Source organism: Elaeis guineensis, chromosome 10 (assembly GCF_000442705.2).
Source record: "Elaeis guineensis isolate ETL-2024a chromosome 10, EG11, whole genome shotgun sequence".
In the NCBI taxonomy this organism is placed as follows: Eukaryota; Viridiplantae; Streptophyta; class Magnoliopsida; order Arecales; family Arecaceae; genus Elaeis; species Elaeis guineensis.
This window is the reverse complement of record NC_026002.2, coordinates 21,297,984-21,323,491: the sequence shown is the minus strand read 5'-3', so window position 1 is coordinate 21,323,491 and position 25,508 is coordinate 21,297,984. Positions and strand designations below refer to the sequence as shown.

Below are 25,508 nucleotides of genomic sequence, written 5' to 3'. Positions count from 1 at the left end.
TAAACTACTATTGCTTACCATTTTGAATAAATGATGTCCATTGTAGCCATCACTATATACAAAATTTATTTAATTAATAGTTTTAGATTTGAATGATTGCCAGGTTTGGATGATTAATGGGATAGTTCATTTTGAGAGCTATTGCTTCAACAAGTGAGGCTACAGGTCTTCGAGTATTTTAATTCCTAAAAATGTCACAAACAAGTTCAATCAAAAAGGCAATTTTTATACTTGTGCAGCTAGGATAGAGTTATCTTTAAGACAACTAGAAGAGACGTTGACATGTTTTTAGGTAGGTTCTTAATATCTCCACAAAGGAAAGTGGGAGACTGGATCACGATTTCCTATATGGAAAGGGGGCCTAGGGCAGATAAGCATAGTTTTCATGATCTCTTTAGCTGTCGAAGACTTTTCAAAGCTGCTAGTGGTGATATGACTGTCTGGGCTATGAAGGATGATATGACCTCATTAGTCACCAATGATGATCAGTGATTATGTAAAATCGACAAGCATAAATAAAACCACTTTAGAGATTTGCATAGATAATGTAAAGGTGGTGGATGATGGATGCCCCATGGTTGCTAAAATGAGGTAGCATTGAAATCTAAGTGAATATGCAAAAAATTACATGAGTTAATATGCAAAAAAGGAAGACGAAAGAGGGGCTTCTGCCCCTATTTCAATCGGCCACCTCCGGCTTTCTAGCAGTCTTGCTGGGCCTCCAACGGCCTTCAGAGGCTCTCTCTCCCTCTTTCTCCCTCCTCTTTTCCTCTCTTTCCTTCTCCCTTCCCCCCTCCTCGCTAGCCCTCCTTGGCCCTCCAGCGGATGTAGCAGCCCTTCGGTAGCCTCTGGAGGCTCTCTCTCCCTCTCTTTCCTCCTCTCTCTTTTATCCTCTCTCTTTTCTACACTGCTGTCAGTTCGAGCCTAGTATGGAATGGTATGGGGATGTACTGCGGACTAACTAGTTCGGACTTTGGTACCGGCGCAGCAAACCTTGGTCTTAAATATATTATGACCTAACCCTCAACAGAATTATTTTAGTAATGGAAAAAATGATTTTAATACTTGTTAAAACTGACTTGAGGTTGCTCAACATTCTAAGTCAAATCCACAGAGTTCAAAACATGTGGTTTTAACGTGAGTTGTATCAGATCCAATATTAGTTAAATGAATAGATGCATGATGTTCGAGTCCACACTCAAAAACTTAGTTCTCTTCAAGTCCATATAAAGATGAAAGCCCAAAGTGAGTATCGTTACTTGACCTATTGGCTCATGTGTCCAAGATTTTACGTCCTGATGGGATGGGGGGCATCTTGGCCATCTCATCCTATTGCTATGAGAAAATGGGATTGGGACAGGTTTTGGACTCCAAAATCCATCCACATGGGGAGAGAAAAAGAAAGAGGAAAGAAGGAAAGGAAAAATAGATGAAGAAAAGAAAAAAAATGAAATGAAAGAAGAAAAAAAATAAAAATGAAAGAAGAAAGGAAGGGAGAAGCAAAAGAAAGAAAATGGAAAGGAAAGGAAGGTAGAGGAAAAGAAAGGAAAGAAAGAAGAAAAACGAAAAGAAGAAAGAAAGAAAGGAAGGGGAGAAAGATGGAGGATCTCTATCGGGATGCATGACCGGGACTACAGTCGGAACGAAACAGGACAGCAGGCGCGGGGCATCCTGTTCCATGGAGAAATCGGGACACCTTCATCCCACTGAATTTAAAATTTTGCTTGTGTCCTTGATCATTTCTATTACTTGCTGAGAGGTGATTCTTTTCTAGCAAGTGCTTGCCAAACAATATGTAAGGAAGCTTTTCAATCTTCATTTTAAAGATCTGTTGATTGAGTTACTTTCAGAATAAGCTTTCTACGGAAGTAAAAGCTATGTATACACACTTTTGTATTTGGTCAATCACCGACCTTTTAGGGGTTTCTTCATTGATTCCAAGCGTAACTTATTTTTGCAAATACTGTTACTTAGTACCAAGTCTGACCCCCTTTGGAAATGGATCATACTTGTGAGCATGGTTGCTTTTAAATTTTGCTTAGTGAAAGGCAGTCTTTGTTCATGTGGACTATCCTTGTAACTTCATCTAGTCGGGCTTGATCACCTGTCAAGAATTAAGTGGAAATATTCCTTGGTTTCTTGGTTGTGATTAAAGGTCTTGATTTGGTCTTCTGATAATTGGTTTTATGATACTTCCATTTTCTGTACCAGAACATAATGTTTGAAAAAACTTCATGTCTACCTTTCAGCTTTTTGATGGAGCATAGTTAAATTACTGCACTGTCTGCCATGTTTTACATGATCCAAATGCTGCTGCACTTATTTGCTTTCTGGCCTTCAGCTTTATTTTGTTTGTGGGGATATGTTACTACAATTTGACTTACCATGACAACCCCGCTATAAGCAAATCACACCGACATGATCTTCTTGTTCATGATTGGACTAATTCTTGTGGCACATTGAAGATGCAGTTATTTTCCTACCGTATTATGCCTGACTTTTGCTGTTCCTGTTCTTCCGTATGATGTTATATTATTATTATTTTTTAAAAAATTGCACATTACAATAGTTCAAACAAACTAGTGTATGGCTAGTTTTTTATTAAGAATCTAAGTTCTTTCTGTTATTTGCTGCATCTGTTCATCTCCTAATGAGAGTTTTTTTAATTAGTAGTTTACATTTCTTTCTGCTGGCAGGGAATTGTGATCAAAACTCCATTGCAATGGCCATATAATAAAGGATTCTCTTTTTCATGTTGGCTAAGGATAGAGGACTTTCCTGAGAGTGGCATAATGGGGCTTTTTTCTTTTCTTACTGATAATGGAAAGGGATGCTTGGCAATGCTTGGGAATGGCATGCTGATTTTTGAGGTATAAATGTTTTGTCTAATAAAGCTTATATTCTATTGTTGATTATTATTGTTTATTGAAAAATGTACCATTGAAAGCTCATCAACTTGAGGGTATAATAGTTACTCTTGATCATCATTATTATTTAATACTATTAAGTATTAAGGAAAAAAATTAAGCATAATGAGCTTATTGTTATATAAAGCTAGCCAATAGCATGTGAGATAGTCGGTGCAAGTGACAAGCAAGGTGGATGGTTCCGTGTGTTAAGTTTTTCTTTGATATTTGTGTTAGGTGATAAATGTATTTCTAGTTTTCTACTTTTGATTGCCACAGTTCCATTGCTTGTGTCTTAGACAAGAGGGAAGAGAAAGATCTAAGCTTGTAGGTGCATTATGCGACTTGTGGTGCTTAAAAGGGAGGAGAGAGTTGAATGTCCAGCTAGATGGATGCTTACTAGATGTTTGCTTTATTTAATAGTAGAGATGATCTAGGGAAACCTGAATGTTCAGATCATTTTACAAATTATTTAGCATGGTTCATGTTTACTTTCACAAGCTTGCCTAACAATTAAAAATCATATCACGGTAAAAATTGAGGAAGTGAATTCTTTTTATATTATTTGGAGAGTTGTGGTAGAGCTCCTCAGTGGGATTCCTTGACCTTGTAACATCTTGAAGTGTTATATCTTTGGATTAGGCTAGGTGGCAGAATGTAACACATTTGTTTGGTTGCTAAAAATGTAGTATCATTGTAGGAATAAGGAGCAAGGTTTCATGTCCCAATGGTTCTAGTAATATAATCTTGAAAAGAGAATGGTACCCAGGGTGCAGGAAACCTGTTCCCTCTTGAGCTGAGGTATCTCGACCAGCATGGTTGGTTGCATCCCAACCCCTGGGATGGCCTAGCATCCTGGTCAGGATGCCTTTTCTTATTTTGTTCTTTTCATTCTTGTTGCTAATTGCTTTTTCAGTTTGCAGTGACCTGTCTAGATATTTCACTAACTCGAGATCAGACTGGGATGGGCCTTGGTGGCTGGATTGGAACCATTGACAAGAACTATCTTATTTTTTTAGGCGGATAACATTGTAGGTAGAACTACTATACGGCTGTCATTATTGAGAATTGCAACCTCTTATATCTAATAAGAGGTGGGGCCAAATTCTTTATGGCAGTTTGGGTACCATATGGATAGTTTCTCATGTACTATATGGATAGAGTGTGGCAAAGTAACATGACTTTTCATTTAGTTGTCATGCTTTCGTTACACTAGAACCACATAAGTAAACAAAAATAATTATGTTGTGAAATGATTATTCCTCTTAAGATTCAAAATATGAATAATATGACTCTCTTGAGGTGTAACACTGGAAGCTGCTATATAAACTATACTCACTTGAACCACAGGTTGCAGAGCCTTATAATTGGCAATTGAATGACGTGCAGACTTTTTTATTAACTATGAGTAGTTATAGTTGCCAGTGTATTGCTGTAGATTGGACTTCTGAAAATAAATGTTTTGGATAGTGTTATTAGAAGAATAAACTGTTTAGTCAGTTTGGATGTCATAATCTAAGTGATCTGTTGTTTGCTTGGGCTTGGATTGGCTAATATGGTCCAGTTTTGCTTAAGAGTTACGTATTAGCAAGAAAGGTTTGCATACTATCTTCTACTAGTATGTGCTCTTATGGATTGTGGATATGAGGGCTGTAGTCTTTTATGTCAAGATTGAAAATTACAATGATGTGATATAGAGAAAGTTGGTCGGGCTGGCTGACCAACCTAACCTTTCATTTGCTAGCCTTTATGGTTTAGGTCAATTAAAAATTGGAAAATGCTTATTGCCTGCTCAAGTTGCTAAATTGTGCAATGCGACGGTTCAAACTTCAAACCATTAAGGTTGGTTTGTTGTTGGATCCATAAGCCATTGTCTAAACTTGAAGGAAAAACAAAACTATGCTTCAAGGCACAAACCACTTTCCTTTTCTCCTCGCCTATCCATTTTATTAATCTAAATTGCATTATCTTGTTCTCAGTCCATGCTATAACTATTGTTGTCCATTGATGGAAAGAGAAGAATCCTTTTCAACTCATGTTGTCTGATTTTTTTAAAACTAGCCAAATAAATTGACCCACTGGTTTCAACCAATTAATTAATAATATCTTATTATCAGCTGGTTTTGAGGTTTTCGGCATCTTACTAATTACTAAGTAAAACACTAATAATAAGAATGGCAGTTGATACTGCTAGATCAAGGATAATTGCTTCCAAAGTAGCAATCTCTAATTTTTATTACATCGCCATTTATACCCTCTTGATCCCAATGGATAGTCTATCTCAGTTCCACCATACAAGTTCTCTTTTCCATCCATGCGATACCTCTCCACTTTGGCGATACCTCGATGAGGTAGCCTTCAAACACTGCCATTGGGTTGCCAAAAAAGGTTCTTCGTCTTGGTACTCTAGTACCAATCCTATTACACTGTTAGTACATGGTTTGGTATGGTGACAGCGTACCGAGTGTCAATACATGGTTTGGTACAGTGACATCATCCCGAGTGTTGGTATGACAATGTATTGGTAGGAGATTGGTGCGGTATGATACGTCCCATACTGCCCGATATGGGGTGGTACAGCAAACTATTCAACAGGAGCAAAATAGTTGCTGGATGGATTGGGTGTGGATGATGACTTGAGAGTTGTGGAACTTAACTGAGTTGATGATACAATGGTTGTTGTCTTGTTGGAACACCATTTCCTAGTCGGTGCTTGCCTTTATGCCATTAACTTCTAACTGTAGCACTATTGTTTGTGGAGTCGACAATGATGCCGGCCTCCATATTGCGTTATGGGTACAATATGATGTTGCTAGGATTGCCAGATTCCATTTCGATCTACTGTTGGATGTTATTATCTGCAAGATCTAGGATTGTGACTACTAAAAGCCCAAGAGGTTGTCACTGCCACGATGGAGTGGGTTTAATCGGTTATTGAAGCTGAAAATATGCTAGTCTTTGAGATTGTATATCTTGGTAGAAGTGTTGAATGGTTTGACAGTTTAGGCAGTGGATGGGGCAGTGAAGGATCTTGTAGAGGAGTTTTTTTTTTTTGTTCTCTGGGAAAAATCTTCTTGAGGAGCTTGATTACAGGGTTTCTCTGAGAGGAGATCATTGCTGCCATTGTCATCGATCAACAAACTTATGGTCAACAATTAGTTTTGTTACTTGGTCTGTCTTTATTGCATGTTTTTCTGAGGAAAAATGAGGAGTTTCTATCTAAAAAGAAGTTTTAGGAAGTGAAGTTATAGAGGAGCACTTGAGGATGGTATATGATGGGAGGTTGTGGTGCCATGCTCATGTTTTCTTAAACATCGAGTTAAAATGTAAGGGGAATCGCATAGCTAGTTTTTGGGATCAAGGTCTTGCAGGGATGAACTAGCTGATGCAATCCTGGCGAAGATGGAGACAAGACAACCTTAGCCATCTGTTCCACTGCCTTGCCATTGTCTTGGAGGACTCTTGGAGGACTTCATAAGGCTTGCCATACCCAGCACGGTACTGTATTGGTACCAAACTGGTATGCAATCTCATATTGTACCGACTTTTGGTATGCCGCGCTATCTTGCACTATACCATGTGCCAACACTGTAATAGGATGGTACCGGTATGGCGTCCAATATCAAGCTGTCGAATCTTGCTTCAAACTCTTAGTTTGCCGAGTTGGTCTCTTGCTCTAATTTGTTATACTCCAAGATCTTTACATGGTGAGGTTTACCTCTGAGCTTTGCATTAGAACTTTATTGCTTATTAGATGAATTGTAAGAAATGATCCTTTCAACTATGTCATGGTCCAGGTGGAGTCTATCAAAAAATTTAGGAGAGTTCAAGGCCAGTGTGACTCCCTTAGAAGCTTTCACCTACTAATATTTGGACTAGATTCAAAATAGTAACATAGAAGTTAATTGACATAATGGGGATGAAAAATCTTGGCATCATATTCCTTGAGAAGCTTTTAGAAACTTTACATTTCCATATGCTTGTTAATTTAACTATAGATAGAATGTAGAGGGTTTATTTAGTCCAAGTAGTTACTTCGGATTTGTAGGGTGAAACATTTTTCAGGGCCATTTTTTATGCATTTGTTTGCTATGGATGATTGTGAGGTAATTTGATTTGATCTCTCTCTCTCTCTCTCTACCAACTTGATATATCTATTTTTTTATTTTTATTTTTAAAATTGTCGCTTTATTCTGAGCTTCATAATTTCAATGACTGTAGGAAATTAATCTCCTGCTTGCCATCTGATGGGTTCATATTTCTTGCAGTCCATTAACCAGAAAAGGCAATCTATTCTACTACCTCTAAATCTTCTTCCCAAGAAGTGGCATTTCCTTTGTATCATTCATAGCATAGGAAGAGCATTCTCTGGGGGGAGCTTACTCCGGTGTTATGTTGATGGTGATCTCATATCCTCTGAAAAATGCAGGTTAGTAGAATCCCATGAATATCACTCATTATTCCCACCCACCTAGCACCTTGTGATATATGGTTAGCCCTTTTACTTTGTCTGCTATACTCAAAAAAAAAAAAAAAAAAACAGAGAGGGAGAAAAACTTTGCATTTAGTATTGTTATGTTTCAGGTATGCAAAAGTTAGTGAGGTTATGACACGCTGTACCATAGGAATGGAACTTAGACCTACTGATGAAGAGCTCCACTCATTCAAATTTGGAAAAATGTTTCCCTTTTCTGGTCAAATCGGTCCAATCTACATGTTTGGTGATGCCCTTTCTTCTGAGCAAGTAAGGGGTATATATTGCCTTGGTCCAAGTTACATGTATTCATTCCTTGGTGACGAAATCATCCTTGCTTCTGACAATTCGATCTATAATGGAGTTCTAGATGCAAAAGATGGCCTTTCAGCAAAGATCATTTTTGGCTTGAATGCACAGGTTTCAGTTCTTTTATTTGTTAATTTTTTTTCATAACATGGGCTCTCATGATTTTGTTGACAATTTAAGGCTGAACAAACTAAGCCCCCATATTTTTCTCTCCAGGCTAGCGATGGTAGGTCTTTATTCAATGTGTCCTTAATGCTGGAGAATTCTTCTGAGAACTTATTTGAAGCTGTAATTATGGATGGGACGAAGTTATGCTCTCGTCGCTTATTGCAAGAGATTATATACTGTGTTGGTGGTGTGTGTGTGTTTTTCCCATTTTTGATACAGTTTGATAGGTCTGTAACAGATAATGGGCAGTTTGACTATTCATTGATCAGATCTTTTACGAGTGATAAACGTGCAGCTGAAGTTATTGAGCTTGTTGCATCTGTTTTAGATGGGAATGTCCCAAATCAACAACAGATGCTTCTTCTTTCGGGATTTTCTATCCTAGGCTTCTTATTTCAATCTGTTCCACCGCAGCAATTGAATATGGAAACACTTTCAGCCTTAAAGAATATGTTTGATGTCTTGAGAAATTGTGGTAACCAGCTCGGACTCTCTTTCCCGAATATGCATATTGATTGATCCATAATTCAGTTTATGTTTTTTATTTATGACCTACATGTCAACTCACTGTTTCTTATCTTACTCAGGCATGTCTGAAATGCTACTAAAAGATGCCATGTTAAGAATGTACTTGAATCCTCATATTTGGGTCTATGCAAATTATGAAGTGCAAAGGGATCTTTACATGTTCCTAATTCAATATTTTGAGAATAATAGAACCTTGTTACCAACATTATGTGGGCTGCCTCGGATTGTAGATATGATATGCCAGTTCTACTGGGATAAAGCAGATTCTCGGACTGCTGTTGGGGCCAAGCCTCTTTTGCATCCAGTAACTAAGCAAGTAATTGGAATGAGACCAGGCATTGAAGAAGTTCATAAGATACGTCTTCTTCTATTAAGTCTTGCAGAAATGAGTTTGAGGTATGTGCTGTCATTCACATACTCCTATGCCTTCATGATTTTTGGGTTCTTCAATATTTTGAATAACAATTTTTTTTTTTTGCTTTTTTGTGCATTGCACGTGCTCCTGTAGTTGTAGCATTATCATCACTTTTTTTAATCAGAGTTTTTTATAGAGGGAAATTGGACTTGCAGGCAAAAAATTTCACCACCTGATATAAAGGCTCTTATTGCCTTTTTCGAGAGAAGTCAGGATATGGTATGCATTGAGGATGTGTTGCACATGGTTATTCGTGCTCTTTCTGAGAAGCCTCTGCTAGCTTCTTTTCTTGATCAAGTAAATCTGCTTGGCGGTTGCCACATTTTTATAAATCTCCTTCAGAGGTGTGTACTCAATTCTAGTAACTTAAATATAGCAAAATTATCTTGGTGATTTTTTTTATATAACATTATACAGAAGATGTTTCATTAAGCTTAAAAGTCTAACAGTAACCGGCAAACCTTGTTATTATGTACATCAAACATCCCCTTCAAATGTACGTAAAACTTCTGCAGTTTCATGTGTGAATAAAATAATGGGAAAAGTCCTTGTTGTAAACAATCCAAGCCGATAGAAGTACCAAAAGAGTACCATGGGGAAGACATTTGATGGAAAAAGGTACTCCAATTTTTTAGCGATGACAAAGGTACTGCCTACATTATTTAGATTTTAGACATGAAGTCGGTGCTCAACTCATTAGGTTAATTCAGCTGGTTCATTGCCATTCAAGTTGTTGTTGTTTAGGTCTATTTCACATAATTGGTCTTTCACTATGTTTTACATGTCCATTTATTGGTTTTGAGTGCCTAGAACCGACAAAGGTGGGGGCGATGTGGTCATTGGTCTCGTTCACTTTTGCTCTCCTTTTCTCACTTGTTTTTGTTTCTTTATTCTCATACTTATTTTAGTCCTTTTTAGGTGAACTCTTTTTTCTTGAAATTCTTTTGATGATTTATTATCCCTATCATTTTGGTGTGAATATGTATTACCCCTTTGAGATATTTAGGTTTTGTTTGGGATTGCTCTGGATAGTAGAGCTTTTGGAAATAAAGCTTTGCTGGTAGAGCTTGTAACAAAAAGATGTTTGATAACTACATTTCTGAAGTACCATGGAAGTAATACATGTGTTTGATAATCAAATTGAGAAAGTGATTTTAATATGACTAAATGACAAGGACATTGTATAGTATAGTATAATATAATGTAATATAATATAATTTTATAATGCATTGTTACGTGTTAAATAATATAATATAACATTATAATAATATAATGTTATATTACATTATTGTAATATAATGTAATATATTATCATAACATGATTATAATAATATACTATAGTATAACATATTATACTATTTTAATATTATATAATACTATAATTATATGTTATCTTATATTATATTATTTCATATGATGTATGTTATATCATATGTATTATATATTATATTATATAATATTATAACAAAATATGATATAATATATACAATGACACAATATATTATTATAATATATTAGAATAATATAATGTAGCGTAATGCAGGTATGTGATTTATTTACGGGCATTTTAATCACCTCCATTAAACCAGAAACGACTACTCGGTATCAGTTAGGTAGTGCTTTTGGGGAAAAACTCCATAGTAAAGCTTCTCTTGAATGGAGGTTTTTTAGCTTTTGGGAGCACAAGAAAGCACTTCTCATTTTGTTTTGCCAAACACCACCATATCCCTTGAAAGTGCTTTCCATCCTTTAGAAAGCACTTGCTGGCCCTCCAAAAGTTTTCCCAAAGAGGGCCTTACTTTTTGGTGCTAGAGTTCATGTTTATCTTTGCTGCAGTATGATTTTGCTTTTTCCTGCGAAAGAGTCGATCTCAATTATTGTGTATAAGATCTTGTCATCATGGTATTATTACATTTGTGAGGTTGTTCCTCTTCAGCATGTCCATATTATTTGCTCTTCTGTTTCTGTGGAATATTATAGATTCCATGTTTATCTGGAAGTTGCCAAATACGGTTCATTTCAGATGAACAAGATGACCATGAAAGTACATGTATTTCCTCATATATACTTATCATGGGCGTCTTTGACATGTCAATGTGATCATTAGTTCATTACTATTTTGTGTATTCATGTGCTTTTGGTTGAGCCTGTGCTATTAATGATAGCAAAATAAAACATTGGGATTGTTTGTGTTTAAGTCATGTTGTCCATCCAAGCATCATCTATTTATTTGTTCATGGAGGGGTTTGTTTGTATGAATCTAGTAATCAAAATTGATGAATTGATCCTATAGATATTGTGTTACATATTTAATGTTGTTACAAGTAACTGTTACAATATTCAACCATTGGTAAATTTTCTTTTGATTGAAAAGGAAGGAGTACCTTACATCATCTCTACCATTGGGGGTTCTATGAAGTCAACGGAACATAGAGATGGAGATGATGTACCATATTGACTCTGCATTGTGCTCCATTTTGACACGGTGGTATTGTTAACCATAAGTAGCTGTGGTGGCACATCAGATTTGAAACCTTGTAGTTGTGGAGGATTGGGGGGCCAACCTGAAGATGGTTTTGCTTTTTTGGCAAGAATTTGAAGATATATAATATCTTTCCTTTTATATTCTAGAAATTGATTTAGTTTTCTAGGAAGATAGAAGAGCAAGTGGTGAACTTATGTTGCTAACCTAAGCTAGTCGGCCTTAGTGGAGGCTTTTAGCCTCCTCAAAAGCAGCATAAGAGAATAGGATAATGGTAGCAGCAAGTATTCAAATATTGTGTTATGTGCTATGTTGACACATGGCATAGATTGGCATGCTGTAGACACAGTTACAAATTTACAATGGCTTTGGGATGCTATAAACACTATTGCTATATGGTATAGTTAAAAGTGTGACTAAAGGATAATTATGTTGTAATAATAGTATACCTATATTATAACTACAGAACTCCTGCTATATATTGGTAGTATATTATTATAACTACAGAATATGTATAATACAATTATAGTATAATTAGAAAGTGAGCCCCTCTGGGCTGTTGACCACCGACAAGAAACAAACATCACTCCCTCTGCGACCATCGATGCCAGAGGTAGCTTCGCTTGACACAAGGTGCTACAATTTAGTACCATTCTACACATGCTTGCTTTGTGCTTGCATAGGTCCAACATAGTTTGGCATGGTTGATATAGTCTTGTAGATCGATACCCAGCACCTTAATTGGTGGTTCCTTGGGGGTGTTTGGTTGCATAATAGATTTTGGCAAGGGATATCGCTTGTCTTGTTGGAGGGATAGGCCTATTCTGTAGGTAGAGTTGATCATAGGCGTAATGGCCCACCCAACCCAGCCCAAAATATGGTGGGCTTGGACACTACATAGGCTTGTGGGACGGGCTTAGGCAAATTACTAGGCCTGATCAGAAAATCGGGCCGGGCCTATAAAAATTAAAAATTGGCTTGACCCGACCCACGATAATTTTATATATTTTATGTATACATATTATATGTTAATTATATTAACCAATTATATATTATAATAATAAACTCTTATACTGTGTTAATGAATATGTCAATGTCCGGTTTGTTGGGCACGCTTGGTATTGACATTTAAGGATTGAGCTTAGGCATAACCATTGGGCCTAATTTCTACTATAGGGCTTGGCCCGACATTTGATTAGCTCTATATGCAGGATAAGTGCATTGTGGCATTTGGTTGAAGGAATAACTGCAGGGAGTAAGTTAAGGAAAAAGGTGTATTTAATGTACATAGAACATCATGATAGTTTGGATTTTATTATAAAGACGTAATTGCCTTCTTACTTTTTTGAGTATTTATAGAGTGGATGAGGGCAAAATACTAGTTGGAGCGAATAGGGGCAAGCCTACTCTGTGGTATATGTATATTCTACCATTTTGGTTGAATAGTCTTATACTATGGGGGGCCACTTATATCTTCGCACGGTATAAGCCCCTATTTCATGACCCTCTGGGCATGATTCACCAAACCGTGCAGAACCGGGTAGTTCGGGGCATGCGAAACTGTAGTGGTTGACTTGTGCAGTTCGGGCATTTAATTCAGAACGCTAATGAAAATAGTGCAAGGGAGAAAGAAAAAGAGGGAGAGAGAGAAGAGAGGAGGAAAGGAAAGGAAAAGATCGATGGGGAGAGAGAAGAGGACTGCCGAATCTCCAGGTCTCCACGGTCCTCCACGAGATGCGAGAAGAGAGAGGAAGGGAGGGGAGAGGGAGGGGAAGATGGTGGGGAGGCGTCGAAGGGCTACCAGATAGCTATCGTGGCCGTTGGATGGTCCAAAATACCCCCACGACCGTCGTTGTTCGAAACAGGGCTTCGTCCCTATTTCGTAAGTGAAGGTGGCAAACTAATTGTTGGCTTCATTATGTATCGGACTTTTTAAAAAGCCTGATGAAACAGTGAAGCCGGCAATGGGTTTGCTGGCTTCACTTATCGGATTTTTTAAAAAATCTGACAAAACAGGGGCGAAACTCCTATTTTAAACCTGCGGCGGGTGTGGGGGTGTTTGGATTGTCCGACAGCCACGGTGACCATTCGACGGCCCTCCGGCTGCCTTCCCACCGCCTTCCCCTCCTCTCCCTTTCTCTCTATCTCTCTCTCATTTTTCTCTTGCAGAGGGTTGCGGAGCCTAGGAGGCCTCGGCAGCCCTCCGGTGGCCACCGCCGGCGTCTCCGTCGGCCTTCCTCTCTTCCCTCCCTCCCTCTTTTCTCTTTCTCTCTTTTCCTCCTCGGTTCACCCCGTGTTGGTTTGGACCTGGTGCGGCCCGATAGAGGAGGCTGGCACGTGGTTTGATTTCGAGTCGGTGATCCATACTTTTGGGTGTTTGGCAAGCATATTCCTCTATTTGGAGGGATATACCCCCCACTTATTCCGCAACCAAGCACCCCCTTAAAGTATTCGAGAATGTGAAAGAGTGATGCATACTGCTTGGAGCAAGCACCTACAAATTGGCTTAAATAGTAAACCTTATGAGCATTCTTTGAGGGAGCACCAGCCAATTTTAGAGGGCCACCTCCTAGTTGAGGATATCATATGAGATTAGGTTAAGCTAACTATTGGTGGAACAATGCTTCAAATGTAGCTTTTATCATATGATCCATGGTGCAAGTGTTAATGTTAGAAATGCATAGTTAGATGTAAGGATTGAAGTATTGAAGCACCGAGACCTATACCATACCATATTAGTCTAGGAACAATCTGATACAATTTTGGTGCAATATTGTATTAACACTCAATATGGTTTAACTGTTACTAGTTTCATTTTTTTTGTTTTATAGCTTGTTTCTTTTTGTTGTTTTGTGTTTTTCTATTGCATGTTTTTTGGTTAGCTTAGAGCTCAAAATATTATTAGATTAAGCAATTTCCACTTTTCGAAATGAAAAGGAAAAAGCACATATGATTGACATGAAGACATTAAGTCATCAACATAACTTCAACTCTAGTTCCACATTGAGCGCTTGGTAGGCTCTAGCTGGAATCTTCTATTCTGAGTAATGCACCCATTTTGGAATCTTCCTAGAATTTCAAACCATACCTGCTTCTGCACTAAAGTATTTCTTAGATATCCATTTTCCCAAACCTACACGGTCATTTGCCCCACATCCATTCCCTAATTTGCCCACTAAGGGCAAGCACATCGACATCTAAGTTAGGCTCAATATTTGGGTCCAGTCTGAATCCTAAAAAGGAAAAAGAGATGTTCCAATCGGGTTAATGTTAAAATTATGTTAATTTCGAGTTTGGGTTTAAGTGCTCCTATGTGTACCCAAAATTAATATAATTTGAACCTTATTATGGTACCATTTGCACATCGATAATGCAAACATGCTACCACTATCTTACCCAAAATCAATTTGATTTACTCTTAATAATCTCTGAAATTTAAAGTATAATAATATAAAAATAGAAAGTAAATCAAGAAAAAATATTGGTTGCATTTGGTAGCTGGCAATCTATCCAGATTGCTGGCAATTTAAAGGGGCCCCACCAGATTACCACGTTCAGTATGCTTTTTGGATTGGTAATCTTAATTACCAGGTAATCCAGATTACCTCCCATGAGGTAATCTGGATTTTCAAGGGGAGGGGTGGCTATCTAGATTACCACGTATTTGGTAATCTTGTAATATTTTTTTTGGACAAAAATATCCTCAAAAATTCGGACGATCTTCTTCCTCACGATAGGCAGCAGAAAGAGGGGGGGCCAAAACCGACGCCCTCCACAAAATCCAGTTAGCAGCGGTCCTAAAATCAGTGAATCGGTGGGCCGTTGCCATCTCCCAACCATCAGCCATAGGTAGGCATCAAGAAGCAAGGGGAAAACGTCGATCAAGGCGGGATCCGACAACCCCTCCCGCCCTCCCTTTTTTTTGTTTGTTTGGTTAATTGGGCCATCGGCGAGCCGCGTCTGGCGCTGCCAACTGTCCAGATGTTGCCGTCAGAGTTGCCGCCGCCTCCCCGAATGGTGGCCTGCAGTCACTGTGCGGAGGACATGGCGTGAAGGAGCTGGCTGTCCCCTTTTTTTGTCTAATGTGAGGAAGGAAAAGATCGGGCTCGGCGGGGATCAAGCGACCCCAGTCGCTACCAGAGGCACTGTGCCAGATGGCCGTGGGGGGTGGGGTGTGGGGGACCAATAGCGCGGGTGAGGGTGGCAGCGCGGGTGGGTGAAGGCGGTGATGGAGGCGGCTGCGGAGGACATGGGTGGCGCAGACGGCCGGGGGGCCAGAGGACGGTGCAGGGGGTGGCGCAAGGGGCGGGGGGCGGTGCTGGAGATGTGATTGCCGAGGTCGGGGGGCAAAGCAGCCGGGGGTTGGGGGGTGTTGTGGCATGCGGGGGAAGGAGAAGGAAAAAATAAAAAAAATATATTATATTATATATTATATATATAATATATAATATATTATATATTATAATATATTTTTGTTCTTTTATTTTGAAAAATTAAAAATTTGTGCATGGGGTGTGATTTTTAATAAGTTTGATTTAGGATATTTTAAGAACTTGATGTTACATTACCAATAATCTGATTGTCATACCAAACATGTCAATCAAGGTTCTCAGTAATTTTATTGCAACATTATCTGCATGTACCAAACACAGTAATCAATATTACTGGCAATCTATCCAGATTGCAGGTAATCCAGATTACCACTACTTGGCAATGCACCAAATGCAGTCAATAATGTGTTGTATGTTGATTCCCCGCCTACAACATACGAAATTCGTGCCTAAGAGAGGAAATTTGCAAGCATGTGTGCCAAATTTGGTTATTTTCAGCCATTTTCACATGACATTTTTTTAGAAGGGAGGGGTGATTCTGATACCCTGTATGGAAGGGTTTCTATGCTCAGAACCATTTTGCTCCACATGAACCGGCTAGTTCTGGGCAAGAGAGTGCTAGAAACCCTCTTTTGTCTCCATCTTCTCCTTGATCAAACTTGTGAAAAAAGCAGCTATTCTGCTTTCTAGCTTTCTTTTGAAGTGCTGGACTGTCCCAGCTGGTACCATGCAGTACATACTAGAATGACCTAGTTCTGCTTGGAACTAGGTGCTGCTAGCATCCCAAGTACCACCAGTCATGCTCTAGTATGGTTTGGCTGGTTTGGACCAATATGAACCATACTTTGATCCTTGGTTTGAGGGTATACTATTGGTTGCTTCCAGCAAAAAAATTATTTATTGAAAAAATAAGAATATGACTAAAGTTTGGCAAGAAGGACTAGAGTTCTTTTTATTAATTTTATGGTGGAGATCCTACGTAAGTGTCTTCTCTTTGAAGTATCATCACCAACTCTACCAATGCATTTCGTTATTTGAGTTTCTTTTGCGATGCTTTTGGACTAATACATTTGATAAAACAACAGCATGGCAGATATCCATGGTCTGTGATCTCATTATTGGATACCATATCAGTATGTTACCGGTTCAGTATGGTGCAGTTGGTACAGTATGGTACACATTCCATGTTGAGATATTTTCTAGCTTCTATTTTCTCACTTTTTATGATGGCATTACCCGAAACTGGGTGGTACGGGTTGATCCAAGCGAAACAGGATCATTCTGCTCTGTTCACACCGGTCTAGACCAGTATGGACTAGTTCCTGTACTGAACCAGCAAATCAACTTTGTTCCACACTGGTTCAGTATGGTATGCCCTCAACCAGGTGTTTCAGGTCAGTTTTGTAGCCCTTGGATATATCTAAAGGCTCGCAACATGGTATTATTCAGGTTTGGTGCTTGAATATTTTCGTTTGGCTATATTTTCATTTCTCCTCTAGTCTTCTTTTCTATTTTTTCATATTTTTAAGGTTAGCGCTATAGAAAGATGAACATGATCTCAATTCTCAACTATAATTTTATAATGTCAGATACCATAAAAATTATGAGTATTTCTACGTGTTACCACTCTATTCATTGGTCCGAAGGTTTTGTCTTACAGTGGAACATCTTTGGATAGTCACCATTCACCATCCCAATTGTGTTGGGTTTGGACCATCGGCACATTCCGAGTCATCCTGCATCTTAATTGTCGGGATAAGGTAGCAGCGCATCCTCTTCCATGAACCAACTAGGATGACCCTGTACCATGGGATTTGAATCATTGATGGTCCTATGTGACAGGTACTGGTGCAATGCACATAAGTAGGTTGGTTCCAAATGGGGTTGAAATGTGGTTTGGCCATTCTAGGAGTGCCACATCAGTATCCAATTGGGAGTGGTCAATGGAGAGGTCACTTTTAGCAATTTGCAAAATCCAATTAGCTGAAGGTTATTCTAGTATACATTTGTGTTTTCAAATTACAATATGTGGTTTAGATCAACTGATCAAGTTTCATTTTGTATACATTTTGGAATTGTCAAAATGTCATCTGCTTCAGTATATCCAGTTTTCTATGCATAGTGTTGTCTGCTTGTCATGACTTATATACCTTGTAAGAGAATTTCAGCATATTATATTTCTTCTGACTTGGTGATTCAGGGATCTGGAGACAATCAGGCTGCTAGGATTGCAGTTTCTTGGGAAACTCTTGGTGGGACTTCCATCTGAGAAGAAAGGAACAAAGTTTTTCAGCCTCTCCGTCGGACGGTCTAAATCTCTCTCTGAAAGTCAAAAGAAAGGAGGTACCATGAGGCTACAACCAATTTTCTCTGCAATATCTGAAAGAATTTTCAAATTTCCATTGTCAGATCATCTACGTGCCATGCTATTTGATGTTCTTCTTGGGGGTGCTAGTCCTAAACAGGTAATGTCATCGAGTATGTTGAGTGTTTAATTCTTATTTAGTTGTTTACTACGGCATCAGCTAATGTAGCATCTATGCAGTTTTAAAATGATAATATCTTATTGGAATATTTTTTTTCTAATTGTTGCTGGATCAAAATTTTCTTTACAGGTCTTACAGAAACATAGTCATTCAGAAATGCTAAAGAATAAGAAAAATAGCTCCACAGGCTTCTCTTCTCATTTTTTCCTTCCTCAGATTTTAGTTTGCATCTTCAAATATTTGGCAATTTGCAAGGATACTTCAACTCGGGCTAAAATTTTAAGGGATCTTCTTGATCTGCTTGACTCAAATCCTTCAAATATTGAAGCCCTGATGGTACTGCTGATAGTTCAAATCTTTTTACATAGAATTTGACAAATAAAAAATGGCATGTGATTTTTTTGAATGTTTTGAGCAGGAACATGGTTGGGCTTCCTGGTTAGAAACATCTGTGAGGCTTGATGTCTTTAAAAACTACAATATGGTGTCCAAAGTCCAAGCTGATAGTTCAATGATTAATGAATTAGTTCTTGTGAGAAACTTATACTGTGTTGTTCTTTCTCACTATTTATATTCTGTAAAAGGTGGCTGGCATCAGTTGGAGGAGACTAAAAATTTTCTACTGCTTAAATTTCAACAGGTATGAAGAATTATTTCTACAATATTTTCTGGATGAATATTTTTTCAATTTTCTGGTAGTGATAGTTCCAATTTTGTTTGCACCTACAGGGAGGACTGCCATATTCACGTTTGCTTCGGGATATTTTTGAAGATACTATTGGATGTCTGATTGAAGTATCTTCTGAAGAAAACATATTAATTTCACAACCATGTCGTGATAATACACTATATCTTCTGAAACTAGTTGACGAGCTTCTTATCAATGAAAGTAGCACTAAACTTCTGGTATTCAATAAAGAATAATTTCTCTTTGAACTGTTAGTTTTTGTTGAAGTGATCATTATTGTCCGAGTCACTGCAATTTATATTCTTTTGTAAGCTCGGAACTGTCTCTTTTCCTTCTTATACATTTCGTATTCTCATTCAAGTCTCCCTTTTATGTGTTTTGTAGTTTCCTGGCGTTGGAATCTCTTTGGGCTTTTCTTCTGACGGCCTACAAACAGAGTGTCAAAAAGATATCAGTTCTGCCGTAACTGAGATATTAAATCTTGTGCATGATGATCAACTTCCAAGGTGACACTTCTAGTTTTATTGTGTAGATTTTGCTTTATGTCATGGTTGTTACTTGGGGATGACACATGTATATGAGGAGTATGCACATGGTCATGCTTGTTTGCATGTGCTTAAACTAGATCTGATCATGGCCTTGATGGCTTGCCCAGCCCGCTTGGCCCTCCCAGCCCAGCATGAAATTTGGCTGGTTGGACACTAAAAATAGGCCCGTGGGATGGGCTTGGACAATTAAACAGACCTGATCTGAAAATTGGGCTTGGCTTAGGAAAATTAAAAACTAGCCCACCTGGTCTAGCTTGAGATAATTTTATATATTTAATATATATATATATATATATATATTATATGTTAATTATATTAACTAATTATATATTACAATAAATCTTATACTACATGTTAATGAATATATCAATACCAGGTCTGCTGGGTGGTCTGGTATTGACATTTCAGGATTGGCTGGGCCTAAGCATAAACATTGGGCCTAAATACTATAGTAGAGCTTGACTCGAGCCCAGCCTGGCCCGATGTTTGATCAGCTCTAGCATAAATGATGGCCATGTAATGTTGACCGATTATCTGCTTCATATTACTGCAGTTATGATTAAGAAGCACTATTCTATCCAAGGATTTCAGAACCGGTACCGAGCCCCATACCGGTTTTGATGCGGTACAGTACAGTACCGCATGCTGTACCATACCGTGTCGGTATGCGGTGGTATACCGGTTTGGTACCGGTACGCCACCATTGTTTTTTGATTTTTTTAGTTGAATTTGATTTCAATTTTTTTTATTTTACTTTTAAAATTATTTTATATCCAAATTAATGTTTATTTATGCCATATAATAATTGTACCATCCAAAAAAAAAGTCTAAAAGACTAAAACAATACATTAAATATATCCAAAGTGTAAATTACAAAGAATAATATGCTAACCTCAGGATCTCTGCTTATCTAATATCTCGTCGAGTGTCTGTGTTGCTTGTAGATATCCGGATCATCTGCATACTCCGGAGGAATATCTGTCTATCCCTCTAATCAAGTAGCACTGTAATCCTGAATATTCATTTCATAAGATATCTTCTCTGGATTGTAAGACGTATCAGATTTCTTGCTCAAACTCTCTGAGAGGTATCCTCGAGATGATGGTATGGCTGTGGAGGGGTTCATCCAAATATGTCAGTAGCAAAATCCGATCCATAAAATGCTCCGGACTGCATAGGATAGTAGCCACTGGAAGCCGATGTCTCGGATACACCATATCCATATGGATCATAAGCTGCATGCGGGTGATAGGATCCATAATACGAGGATGATCCAGATACATCCATGGATTCTACACGTGCAAAATCATCTGCAGCTGTATCATGACCTAGACGACCTCTGAGAGGCCGTCATCTATATGAGATCATCTTCTCACAGGGTCTATCAGATCGTTCACCGTGGTCCCTATCTTCTGTAGTATGTGTAAATTGGGACTTAATGGTGAATCAAATGCCATCCTGCGGCTGTTTTATGAATAGTGGTCTCATATCCTCCAACCCCTCCCTGATCATCAGATCTATAACTGCTACCATCTCTCACTGCTGCTGGTCTCTGAACCTGAGCCAACTGACTCATGCACTCTCGAGGGTGCTGCAACTGTCGTTCCTTTTTCTTTACCTTTTTGAGCTCCCTCGGTGTCCCACTGTGATTGACCTCGTCCCAGCATTTTTCGCTCAAATATCTGGCCGGATAACTCGAATATGGAGTCACGTGATGAATGACTCCTCTGTAATCCCTCAGGCTGTGGCTGATCAGCTAGAACTCTATGTGAAATATTTTTTTCTATCCACTATCCTAGATCTACCCTGATCTCTCTAGCTACTACATTGGCTGGTCGTGGAGGGGATCCTGGCTCATCAAGTTTCAGCTTCTGCTGCTGACTTGCAAGTCGAATCATCAGATCCTCATCATCAATGGCATAATCATCTATCATCAGATTCGTATACTTCAACTGTACTTCATTCTGGACACATTTTAATCTCAATCTCAAATTATAGTGCACATAAATAAAATCATTGAGGCGCTTTTGTGTCAGACAATCTCTGTTTGCTGTGGATAAGGGTGAAAGTCGATCAATTGTGCTCACATTACTAGAGAAGATCGTCTGAAAAAAATGCAGATAGCCACACTTTTCAAATTTGGTGCGAACTGTCCAAAATGGATCTGTCATTCAGCTGTCACAAAATTAAACAAAATTATATATCAAATTTTATGATATTAGTAGTCATATAATTTCAATAAAGTCCTCACTGTTGATATATAATTTATCTGAATTCATCTTTTTGCTTACAACAGTCGATGAGACTCCAAAGCTGTCTGTCTCCTTTAAACTGTTTCGTCTGTGAAAAATATGTTTATTTTAGTAACAAATATATTATTAAATTAAATGTTCGCATCTTAATTGACCTAACATACCTCTTGCAGTCACATAGATGCGATTTCGGGATCAAACACCATCTTATATATAACATTACGGAGCGTAATGAGGAGGTCATTATCCATATCTATCCCGGATATGCTGTACTAGAATCTTGGATTCAAATAGTAAGTTGAAAATAAATTTCACAAATGATTAAGTAAACTTATACTAGTGCAAGAAAAAAAATTTCAGATGATTCTTGAATTCATGCTTATCGGCTAGATGCAAATCTCTATCCATCTGATAATCCCAGTGACGCTCAATGATGTTGCTGTATTCTCGGGGATGGTAGGGATCTATCTCACTGATCTGTTGTTTTACCTCTCCATCATACAATATAAGAAGCCCATCTGGGGATATCTCTCATTATCTACGACACGAAGTACCTCATATAATAACTTGATAACTTTCACTATTTTATCAGTCCGTTGCCAAAATGACTGACTGGTCATCAAGTTCTCCACATGATTTTTTTCAGTGCCGATCATCGCATATCTGCTCTCCTGCTATTCGACACTGACAAACATCTTATGCAAGGCTGCTTTTTTCTACAGAAGGCTATCAAGTGCTATGTAGTTTGTAGCAAATCGTATGACATCCGATCTCAAAATCTCTCCCCCAGTATATTTCTGCATCAATGACAGCACCCATGTATGATTGCAGATAAATTTAGTAATAGATTGAGCTGTATCCACTGCCTGTTGTACTCTACGAAGCTTTCTAATATCCATCAACATGAGGTCAATGCAATGTGCAACACATGGTGTCCAGTAAATATGCGATCGTTGCTCCATCAATAACTCGCCAGTGGCCTTATATTATGGCCCATTATCTGTGACGACCTACACAACATTCTGCTCTCCAACTGAATCAATCACCTCCTCCATCAGTCCAAGGATGTATGCGGCATCGTGCACTCTATCTAAAGCATCAATTGATTTGTGAAAAAATATTTTTTCATCATAATATGTCAAAAAATTTATGATACTCCGTCTGGTAGGATCGGTCCAACCATCACACATCACCGTCAATCCGTATTTGGGTCATTTACTCTTGTAAGAAGAGATCCATCTCTCCAACTCTTCTTTATTGCTATCAAAAAGCTGACAATGGATATCGCTGGGTGCTGGGGGATCTACACCGAGGCCGGCAGTCTGTATTGCTGAAATGACAGGTCAATAGTAAGTATTGCCCACTGTATTTGCTGGAATATGGCTAAAATGAAATCATGATCCAATAGCTCGCCACATACCCTTCTTCTTATCCTTCTTCAGCACAGTGTCAACCCTTTGCTACTTTGAATCCCTGCTAGGAAAAGCATGTGGATCCACATCGTGAATAGTGGCCTCAGCTGGAATTTCAATCAGATCTCTTATTGCCAAATGCCCCAGTATCGATGAAATACCCTTCTTCCCTCTATTGACTGGCTCCCTGATAGAGGTGGTCCTCCTGAACTCAGACTCTCTAGCGGTCGCAGAGTCGGACCCTGATTCATGGAATGACGATCCAAATTGCTCTCTATATCTAGCCATCTTCTCCAGCCTGTACTGATCATCCAGATTTGCTGGAATGACAGTCCCATCTTTGCCTTGTCACATAGAGCAGAGGCCTTTTCTGATTCTTAGGAATGATAGGAAGGTGGCTCTCCAGCTCGACGGTCCACCTTTGCCTTCTTCTCCTTTGTTCTTTCTTTCACTGCTTTCTGATCAGTGAAGTACTTCATAAGCTATCGGACCTCCTATGGGCATTTTCGATATATGGCCACATTTCGATAACCACCAATCAAATGCTGTTTCAACTTAGTTACCCATCTTCTTTTGAACTCTGTGTCGCACCATTTGCATCTTCAACGGTGCCAAGCTGAGAACAGCTCGCGATGCTCCCAGCTAATGTCACGCTCTGGATCCTTGTTCTTATTCTTTCTGTAAGTTTAACAAAATACGACAGTTTAATAATTTTTTTGATATTATATTTTTTTTAATTTAATTTTTTTAATAATTTTTAATATATATATATTTAAAAAAATAATTAACAAAAATTAATGATTTGAGTATCATCATACAAATCGTATAATGATCTACAACATATAGTGAAATCATACCAAAATCACAAATTTTGGCATGATTTTTCTTATTTTTCTACATTTTAGCAGTTATTGGCCAAAAAAAGATGAAAAAATGAAATATTTAGCGACAGAAGGAAGGATTATCTTACTTTCGGTTGAAATTTGTTACCCCGTCAAAGGAGTTGTGGAATTTTTTCTCGTGTTTTTTTTTTTGGGAGGCCATCGCACCCGTTGTCAAACTCTGCGAACCTGAGAGTTTGCTCTCTGAGTTTCTCAGGATCTTAGGCTGAAGGGAGACAAAGCCACTCCCCCTGGGCCCTCCCACCCCTCACTTCTTCCCCCCCCCCCTCCCACATGGTGTTGTTGGTACGGCTCGATTTCGAGCCGTATCGACCTGAACCGAGTGGAACCGCTCAGTTTCAAGTGGTTCGGCAGCGAACTGCACCGCACCAGCTCAGTCCGGTGCGGTTTGGTTCATTTACCGAAAATGGGGGGTGAACCACACCGGTTCCCCCCCGGTTCGGTTCAGTGCGGTTTGGTTCATTTATCAAAAATGGGGGGTGAATCGCACTGGTCCGCCCCCCCCCTCCCCCCCCCGTTTGGTTCGATGCTATCAGCCTGGGTAGCTAATATTTCAGTGACCACCTTGATGTTGTTGTCATAATTGGACAAACAAACTTTTATTTTTCTGCAAGTTTGTGAACATTGTGGATAAAATGTCTTGTCCTTTAATACAGCCTATGATATTTTTAACTTTTTGATATTGACCTCCTCGACATTGCTATCTTACTGCACCATTGCATCCCTAAACCAATTTCTTCTCTAATAATCCATTTAACATGACAATTTTTCCTGTTGCGATTATTTGAGATCTCAACCCATTTCGTCAAACCATTAATATTTGTGCTAAGCCCAAAAGAAAATGGTGAAAGTTTGAGTTAGTTTAATAGCTAGATGTGAACAGAAGTTTAGTTAATGAAATGAATTCTAATTCAAAACTCTTTACAAATATGGCATCCCTTTTGAGTGTCACTTTTCTAATATTGTAACTAGAGAGGGTTGCATGATGTTGCTTGGCCTTGCATGGTTATTGATGTCATTGTAGCACCTTTTTTATTTGTTTCTAAAAACAAAGGGTTTTAATTTGGTGTGAGGATTGTGTGCATCCAGTCAAACCTTTGATGAGCCTGCTCCATGTGTGAAGCTCTTATCTTCCAATCACCATTGTTACTAGTGGTTGGGTCATGGGTGGATGCGTAGCTAGTTGCTTGGGCAACAGATGAGTCTTAAACCATCATGGTGACCACAATGAAGGCTAGCATGCTTGCACATGCACATATATTGGTGTGTTTTATTTGTCAAATTGCATAGGTGACCTGATGCGACAAACCTTTGCTATAGCATAGGCAACTGTAGGTGAACAGGCCACTTCTCAAGGAACAACTTATAGAACTAGAAGTCATTGAATCATCAGCGGTAGAAATCTATTTTCAGAATAAACTGTAAAAGATAGAATCTGTACTTGACATATGCATTGATATATGTTTTTTCCTTCGGCTCAAATGGCAAAGGGTTACTTGCTTTCTTGGTGTTCCATCTTGCAGGAGACTAGAATTGGTTCTAGCATTTGGAATGGAGTTTCTAGAATGCTTATGTAATGTTAGATATGTCATTGGACACATAAGAAA

The 25,508-nt window shown here is 38.5% G+C and overlaps 1 protein-coding gene across 8 annotated transcripts in view; it reads left to right on the top strand.

The window, feature by feature from the left end:
- The window catches only part of LOC105059782 (BEACH domain-containing protein B), a 116,465-nt gene that overhangs the window by 70,803 nt on the left and 20,154 nt on the right, over positions 1-25,508 (top strand). For all 8 annotated transcript variants that reach the window (XM_010943215.4, XM_019855596.3, XM_029260367.2 and 5 more), the window contains 11 exons: positions 2,697-2,870; positions 7,175-7,335; positions 7,491-7,800; positions 7,906-8,332; positions 8,445-8,781; positions 8,956-9,144; positions 17,814-18,078; positions 18,229-18,435; positions 18,518-18,739; positions 18,829-19,005; positions 19,172-19,293. In XM_010943215.4, the coding sequence (XP_010941517.1) occupies positions 2,697-2,870; positions 7,175-7,335; positions 7,491-7,800; positions 7,906-8,332; positions 8,445-8,781; positions 8,956-9,144; positions 17,814-18,078; positions 18,229-18,435; positions 18,518-18,739; positions 18,829-19,005; positions 19,172-19,293 (2,591 nt within the window). The remainder of the gene's footprint in view (positions 1-2,696; positions 2,871-7,174; positions 7,336-7,490; positions 7,801-7,905; positions 8,333-8,444; positions 8,782-8,955; positions 9,145-17,813; positions 18,079-18,228; positions 18,436-18,517; positions 18,740-18,828; positions 19,006-19,171; positions 19,294-25,508) is intronic.